General features: G+C 45.5%; 2 protein-coding genes across 6 annotated transcripts in view; both read left to right on the top strand.

Moving 5' to 3' along the window:
• Positions 1-289: 289 nt before the first annotated feature.
• Positions 290-4,323, top strand: st6galnac2 (ST6 (alpha-N-acetyl-neuraminyl-2,3-beta-galactosyl-1,3)-N-acetylgalactosaminide alpha-2,6-sialyltransferase 2). 3 transcript variants are annotated; one of them, XM_069165400.1, is made up of 10 exons: positions 290-375; positions 525-639; positions 847-952; positions 1,162-1,339; positions 1,593-1,746; positions 1,916-2,054; positions 2,166-2,269; positions 2,764-2,844; positions 2,919-3,021; positions 3,650-4,323. In XM_069165400.1, the coding sequence occupies exons 2-10, from the start codon at positions 551-553 to the stop codon at positions 3,872-3,874; spliced, it is 1,179 nt and encodes a 392-aa protein (XP_069021501.1). In that variant the 5' UTR covers positions 290-375; positions 525-550; the 3' UTR covers positions 3,875-4,323. The 3 variants fall into 3 exon arrangements, with proteins under 3 accessions (XP_069021501.1, XP_069021498.1, XP_069021500.1); XM_069165397.1 differs by having other exon boundaries at positions 1,916-2,269; XM_069165399.1 differs by lacking the exon at positions 290-375 and adding an exon at positions 376-389 and having other exon boundaries at positions 1,916-2,269.
• An 869-nt stretch (positions 4,324-5,192) lies between these two features.
• LOC138207871 (caskin-2-like) overlaps positions 5,193-8,159 on the top strand; it is a 30,057-nt gene continuing 27,090 nt past the window's right edge. For all 3 annotated transcript variants that reach the window (XM_069165438.1, XM_069165437.1, XM_069165436.1), the window contains exons 1-2: positions 5,193-5,466; positions 7,230-7,624. In XM_069165438.1, coding sequence (XP_069021539.1) covers positions 7,531-7,624 — 94 coding nt within the window. In that variant the 5' untranslated portion in view covers positions 5,193-5,466; positions 7,230-7,530. The remainder of the gene's footprint in view (positions 5,467-7,229; positions 7,625-8,159) is intronic.

Here is an 8,159-nt window from a genome sequence, read left to right as displayed (position 1 = left end):
ATAGAGAAACATTTCCTGCTTTCAGGTTGATGATGGGCAGAAACAGGTGGGACGACATTCAGGCTGATTTTTCCACCTCTCCAGGTGAGTCAAAGACTTTTTAACAAATAAAATGTTTATTAGAAGTTTATATTTCCGATTATTTAAAACATACAAACACTGAACAACATCAATAAATAAAACAACAAAGGGGAAGTTCAGTGTTTAATTAACCTCAAATGTAAGCACGGTTCTGACCCCGCCCCCTTCGATGACATCAGGACAGGTGTGTTCGGCCTCCTGCAGTGGTCGCTTCCAGCAGAAAACCAGTTTTCCCTCTTCCTCATGTTTCAGCCTGAGAGTAAAAAAATATTCTGTCATTTTGTGTGTCAACAGGTGAGAACGGGCAGGTGAGCTGTGATTCTCTTCACAATTTTCTTTTGATGTCTCCGGACAGTTAATCGGTGTTTTTCTTTCTGTTGTCTTATTTTTCATTCTTTCTGGCCCCGCCCCCTCGCGCTGCTGACTCACTGTGTAAACAACAGCAGGTCGGTTTGATTGAAGCTGAGTCATGCGGCTGCCCCCCAGGAAGTGGGTCCTCCTGCTGCTGGGGGCTTCCTGTTTCATCATCAGCTCCGTGTTCTTCAGGAGGTCCAGCAGGTGAGTCCGATAAGCAACAAACAACGAACAGAGGAACAACTGAAGAGAAATTTTAATTTTATTCTATATTTTACTTTCTTATTTACATCTTTATGGAAATATGTTGCTTTCTTTTGTCGAATTGAATTTTTTTTTAAAAATAAACATCTTTTAAGTCTTTAAAAGAAAAATAAGTTTTGAACTCATTTCCTGTCTGTGTGCGTTCAGTCAGCAGGCAGCAGGTGGCAGCACTGAGCCGGCAGACGAGGTTCAGGTGAGCTGGAGGATGAAGGCAGCAGCTTGGTGGGAGGAAGAGGAAGATGATGAAGAAGAGGTGAGTTTCAGCAGCAGCTGTTTGAATAAGACTTTTTATTATCAGAGATTCACACAGAAAAGAAACAAAAGAAACAGAAAACTGATGATTATTATTAAAAATGTATCTCAATGTCTTCATGATAACATCTTAAAATGTGTAAAAGGAGTCGCCTGCTTCCTGTTTACCGCTTTCTGTTTGCTGCTTCCTGCTTCCTGTTCGTGGAGAAGATGCGGACAGAAGCTGCGTGCTCCCTGAGGAAGGCGGTGAGGAGAGACCACCGCCTCAGGTCCAGGTTCCGGTTCTCGGTGCCGGTCCTCCAGTGGGCCCGAAGTCTCTCGGAACCGGCCGCGGAGCGGCTGAAGAACCAGCCGCCTCCGTACGGCTGGGCGGGACTTCCTGTCAACGGTACACTGCAGTTACGTTGTTTCCAGTTCGACCTCATGGTGGCGCTGCCGTCTCACTGTGACTGTAACGTAGAAGTTCTGTTGTCACGGTAACGTGAAGCCACGGCACCTGGCGACAGGTTTACTCCAGAACAGCATTTTGGTCGAAGTCGGAGGGTTGTCACGACGACAGCTGCTGCTCTCTGACCGACCTTCCTCACCCTCCTCTTCCTCCTCTTCTTCCTCTTCCTCATCACCCTCCTCTTCCTCCTCAGTCCTCCAGTCGACCCTCCCCCTCCTCGGCAGCCCCCTCCTCATCCGTCGCGGCTCACCTGGCAGGTGTGTCCGCTGCGCCGTGGTGGGAAACGGGGGGATCCTGCGCGGGTCGGGTCAGGGGAAGAGCATCGACGGCCACAACTTTGTCTTCAGGTGAGCTTCCTGTTTCACTACGGTCACTTCCTGTCGTGGGGGGGGAGGAGTTATTGGTTTATTGATTTACCTTCAACCCATCAAACTTAATTTAAACAAATCAAACTTCAGATAGAAGTTGATTAAACGTATTAAACGTTGTACCATGATGCTACTTCCTGTGTGTCAGGATGAACGGGGCGGTGATCCGAGGGTTTGAGGACGACGTGGGGACGAAGACGTCTTTCTACGGTTTCACCACCAACACCATGAAACACGCGCTGAGGTGGTACCGACGGGACGGGTTCACCAAGGTCCCTCAGAGTCCGGTGAGAGCCGAGAGCCGAGAGCCCGACCTGCAGGGGCCGACACCAGAGCTCACCTGTGTGTGTGTGTGTGTGTGTGTGTGTGTGTGTGTGCGCGCGTGCGTGCGCGCGCAGGACACCCGGTACATCTTCATCCCGGTGGACCTCAGAGACTACGTGATGATGTCAGCGGCTCTTCGGGGGCGTACCGTCGTCTCAGGTAGAGACAGAGGAGACAGGTGAGTTGGTGTCTCGTCCAATCAGAATCAAGGAGCTGCAGGATGACTGATACTCAGACGTTAATATAGAAACAGATTTTATCGTTGGAGGTCTTTTTTTTTTCATACAAGTTTTCAACCAATGATTATTTTTATTACAGATGAATCTGCTGATGAAATGATTCATTAAATAATTTTTTTATTTCTAAAATTTCTAAAAAAAAAAGTCCCAAAAGCTTCCTTTTTAGGTAAGTTTATGATGTTATATTTCTACCATGACTTTTATTTTGGTAACACACCAGAGTTCTTCCTGCAGCCTGAAGGTCTGTTTAAAACTCCTGCAGCTCTTCATCAATCAGTTTGTCCTGTAATTCTCTGATTGTCCTGCAGATGGCAGCGTGTCCTCAAACATTCAGGAGCTTCACTTAGCAGGCGATCTTACTGCTCTGAGGGAGGATGTTGTTGTTGTTGTTGTTTGTTAGTTAGTTTGTTTATCCAGATGTTTCCTCCCACAGACCTTCGAAATATTTTGGCCACAGATCACCTGAAAGCTTCAAACTGCTTCATCCAGAATTCATCAACTACCTGACTCACAGGTAAAGAACACATGATTGATTGATTGATTGATTGATTCATTGATTGATTCATTGATTCATTGATTGTGTTTCAGTTTCCTGGAGTCTCCTCTGCTCACCAATGTCAAGACTGCTCACATGTACATGCCATCCACCGGAGCTGTGATGCTGCTGACCGCCATACACACCTGTGACGAGGTGAGACACACACACACACACACACACACAGAAATATTTTGCAGAATGTACATTTCACATAATTTATACTCTCTCCCCTCTTATTTTGTAAAACGTGTTTTGTGAAATATTTGTGCGTTTTGCAAATATTTTTTGCGTGAATTTTTTGGGAGGTTTTCCGACAAGTTATTGAGTTTTGTATACTGTTGTATTGTTTTGGAACTTTTTTTTTTTTTTTTTTTTTTTTTTTTGTGTTTTGTGGATTGTTTTTATGTTTTGACCCTCAGGGCCACCGTACCTCACTGCCACATCTGAACTCACAGACATGAAACTATTAGTTTGGGATTCACTGCAATTCATATTTTCTGACAACATCGTTGTATTAAAGTTCCTCTTAAAAAACGTAAATAAATCTCCTCAGAAATCACAGAGAAAACATTGTGTCTTCACGGCTGCAGAAGTTACCTGAGAATTGTCATGTTTTTCGGTTTTCTTCAGTCTCACGGTGTTTCAGCGATAGTTGTCTGCACGTGTGTGACGTACCTGCAAACAGGAGCTGATAACAGAAAATTCTGCTGCTTTAAATGGTGAAAAACTGAAACAGGAAAATGATGCCAGCGTGTAAGAGCTGATTGTGTTTGTGCTGCAGGTTTCTGCTTATGGCTTCATCACCAGGAACTACGCCTCCTTCTCCAATCATTACTACGACTCGGTGAAGAGGCCTCTGCGCTTCTACTCAAACCACGACATGCGGCTGGAGAACCGCCTGTGGGAGGCGCTGCACCGGCAGAGGGTCATCAAGTTGTACCAGAGGAGGGCGGGGAGCAAGAAGGAGGAGGCAGGGCTAATAAAGGAGGGTGGGGAGCTGACATAGGAGGCGGGGCTAATAAAGGAGGGCGGGGAATGGTCGAATGAAGGCGGTGAGTTTGTTTTACATTTAAATGTTTTAGTGAACAGAATTTTAAACTGTTTGAAATGAAAAAAAGCATTTTAATGTTCGAGGTCATATTATAACCCAGGAGGTTTTTTTTTTAATGTCTGATGTCGGATTATAATCCACGAGGTTTTTCTTTAATGTCCGAGGTCAGATTATAATCCAGGAGGTTTTTCTTTAATGTCCGAGGTCAGATTATAATCCAGGAGGTTTTTCTTTCCCTTCAAACCACCACTCATGTTTACCTACAAGACGTTTGTTGTGTTTATTGTTTTTATGCCACGTGTAACAATTGGTGTTTTGTCATTTGAATTGATTTTGTACTGTTTGAATATATTGTTGTTATAATAATTAAAATGGAAGCGCTACTGGGCTTCTATAGATGGAAACACCTCTCTGATGATACCTTATTGGATGGGTTAGGTTTTTGAACATTAAATGGAACCAAGCGGACGGAAATTAGTTTAAAAAAATAGTTTCTTCATCTCTGAAGTTAAAGCAAATAAAATGTCACATGTTTATTGTTATTTGTTTTTATTACATATAAGGAATAAGATTTAAAATGTGACCCCCCTTTCTATAGAAGAACAGAGATTAATGCAGTGGGAGGGACACTAATATTCCATTATGGAAGCAAAGGAGAGCCTAAACAAAACAGGAAGTAGATGAGAGATGAGAGATAAAATAAAAGCATGACTAACATTGTTACATTTCTCTCAATTAAATTTGTTCAACTTAGAAATATAAGTTCTCTTGCTGCCTAAAAAAGTGTGAACTCAAGTTGAACAATAAGTGAAACTGCTAGTTTCATAAATTTAAGATTTTAAATAGTTTTATTCATTATAAATTGATAGACAGATGCTAGCATTCAAGTTTTGTTTTCTTTCAAACTGTATTTTAATGAGTTGAGTCAACTCTCATCAATTCATCAGTTCAAGTTATTATTTATTAGCATGTTTATAAATTATAAAATGCGTCTGAAAATAAAACTTAGATATTTTGAGTCAACTTGAAATTAGCACAAACATTTTTTTTTAAGTTAATCAAATTCTGTCTGATTATTTTTTACATTGAAAAGACGTCGTTAAAACACACGATACACACACAACACGAGAAATGTGGCATCATGTGTCCATTTGTCACGTTTATTTTGAAAGTCCTCTCAGGAAACCGTGTGTTGCGTTCAGGGCGCCTTGACGCCGTGCGGAGCTCCGGGAGAAATCCGGCGGAGAGAGTGTGGCATTCAGGGAGAGGAGGGAAAAGCTGGAGGAGCGCGAGCGGACAAAGTGTCGTAGAAAGTCCCAAAAGTCGTAAAAAATCACGTCATTCATGTTTTCACTCTTCGTGCGGATTAAAAAAATAGCGCAACACTCCCGGGAGCTTTTAAAAACCAACGGAAACGGGACTTTTCTGGAATATTTTCACCGGGAATAACGTTTCTTTTTCAGCCCCTCGCAGTCTACCGACGAACTGCCACCGTGGTCCGTCAAAGTTCAGGAGCAGGAAACTCCCCGACGGGCTTCACCATAAAGGTACGTCCTGTTTGAAGTGAGTGTTAGTCCGTTAACGGGCGCAAATTCGGGAATACCACTACTATTACACCGTGAAGTAAATACCGTCCAAAGGTCGGTGACGGCGAGGCTCCTCCGGTGTGTTTACATACCAGACTCCTGCCGCGATGTGCCACTTTTCTCCGGTGCGGTTTGAGTTTACCGCCGAAGTCCTTTCACATTTCTTTAATTCGGTGTTGTTTGCACGAAAGTTCTATTTCCGTTAAAACACTAATAGACTTTTCTTCTTATTTTGGAAACGGCCTTCAGTTCGGCGCAGGTTTACATCACGGAAGAGCTCTTTTTAAATCAGTTATACACCAGCATACGTGTGGTCACCAGATCATCGCCCCTAATGAGCCTAATTTACCACAAATTAAGTAGCGTTTGAACGAGCGTGAAGAGTCCCGGATTAAAGAGTGACTCTGATTTATTCAGAGAAACTTGGAATCATGTCTCACATGTTTGTTCTGTGTGGTTGATGAGCAAGGTTATACAGAATTAGCATTTTTTTCCAACGGAGTCTGGCCTGACAGAATTTTTATATCAAAGAAAAGAGCATACACTGATCCAGATCAAGATGGAAGTCTCTGCAATTTTCAGATTTTCTAATGTCTTTTAATTACAGAGTGTGAACAGCTTCACACTGATCACAGACTGACTTCACTTCAGACAGATAAATGTCAAGTGATTGTTGTTTTTGAGCAATAAAATGATTTATTTATCCCACTGTGAGCCTCCTCGCTGGGACCCCGGAGTCCCTGCAGTGTCACAGTTGAAATGTGTGTGTATTGTTCCTCTTGTCATGAACGCAGTGAGAATACAAAACGCCCGAGGGAGGTGGAAGAAAGCCGGGACGTGATGGGTGTAAATGGGACTGACAGGCCTGCGAACGCCCCGTGCTCCTCTGTGGCTGCCTGGTTATGTAATGAAGGAAGCAGGAAGGCGGAGCAGGACCGGGCTGGACCGGGCTGGACTGGGCTGGACCCTGAGATCCAGAACACTCCCCACCCCCCAAAAACACTGCTTCTGTTTGTGTGGAAACGGTTTTAGGAGGCTGTTTTCCTTGCAGAGGGTCAGAGGTCAGGGCTGTCAGCGGTGATGTGTTCAGGAACGCTGACTAGCTTCCTCCTGTGTGAGTCGACCCGGGGCCACTGGGCTGGAAGACTTTAAGTGTCCCGTCCCGCCGTTAAAGGGATTCGAGGCGAGGCCACATCATCTGCACTGTGCCCTGGGGGAGGCAGAGCGGGGCAGGAAGGGTGGGGGGGGGGGAAGAAGGGGGAGGGGGGTGGCTGTCATCGAGGCTGAGCGTCAGGTGACTCCACCGAGGGCTGCTCTTCTCTGAAAGTGAAATCAGTCAGTTGCTCCTGTCGGTGTTTACACAGCAGGGGTTTGTTAAATCGAGCGTTACCTCTCGGCTCACCTGGACAGGCGTGTCAGAGTCACCTGAGAGGGAACCGCGAGGACGTCCGACAATCTCACATTATTTATGATGAATAATTTATTTATTTTAATGAATCTGAGGGAACCTTTAATGAATCTGAAGGAACCTTTAATAAATCTGAAGGAACCTTTAATAAATCTGAGGGAACCTTTTTGTCTGCAGATCCGATCTGAACCCTGCAGAACTGTCCCCTCAGACCTGAGTTGAGGTCATCATCTCCGTCTCCGTCCACTGATGGTCTCAGTCTGAACTCCTCTTTAACGTGAACTCTTGTGGTTCTCTGGTTTGTGTTCCATCTCAGGTTCTCAGTGGAACCACATCACCTCCTCCTCTCAGTCTGCTGGAGCCCTATAAGCCCCACCCCACCCCTCCCCCCCAACCCCCTTCCCCCCCACCCACCCCCCGGAAATATCTTCCTCACAGTGAAGGACGAAGAGGAGGAACGTTTGAGCAGGAGCATCGAGCAGCAGAGGAGGAAGTGGAGGTCTCACCTGTAGGCGGGGCCACGTCTCCGGGCTCAGCATGACGCTCTGAGGAGGAGGCGGGACTCTCTGAGACGCCGGTTGGGACTACGAGGAGGAAGAGGAGGAGGAGGGAGCATCATGGGGAAGGAGCAGGACCTGCTGCAGGCGGTGAAGAGTGGAGACCTGCTGTCCACTCAGAAGCTGCTGTCCAAACTGAAGACCAACAGGAACAGTGAGTACACCTGAGGGTGGGAGGTTGGGAGGGGGGGGGGGGCATCAATATACATGAAGAAACCTGCTAGCCTAGCAACATCAAGGCTAATCATGACCCATAATGCATCACTCGCTTTGCATGACCCTGTTACTTAAATCTCAAGGCGTTGATAAGATATGACATCATAAATATACTTGGAAGTGCAGAAACATTCCCAGAATAAGAAGCGTACACTTCAGAGCGGTTCAGAGGTTGCCCGGGATTCTTCATGTTTTTAGGTTTTCTTCGGTACCTCAGTGATTCAGCGACGCGTCAGAACATCCAACACCGGACAGCAAACAAGAACCCGCCGATCGATAGTTCGTCAAACTTTATTCTCCGTAACGTGAACAAATAGAGGCTAACCCCCCCCCCCCCGTCCCTCGGGGACGTCCTGCAGTCCGTCACATGACTCCACCTTTTGTTCTACACCTGGACACGCCCTATTGTCACAGTGTGTGTGTGAACGAGCTTGTTTTCGGTGTATACCCGGAGGCTCCTGAAGCTCTTTATC

Source organism: Embiotoca jacksoni, unplaced genomic scaffold, assembly GCF_022577435.1.
Source record: "Embiotoca jacksoni isolate LCO1_2020_lvr unplaced genomic scaffold, fEmbJac1.0.p SCAF_34, whole genome shotgun sequence".
NCBI lineage: Eukaryota > Metazoa > Chordata > Actinopteri > Embiotocidae > Embiotoca > Embiotoca jacksoni.
Note: the sequence above shows the minus strand (reverse complement) of the source record. Positions and strands in the feature narration are given on the sequence as shown.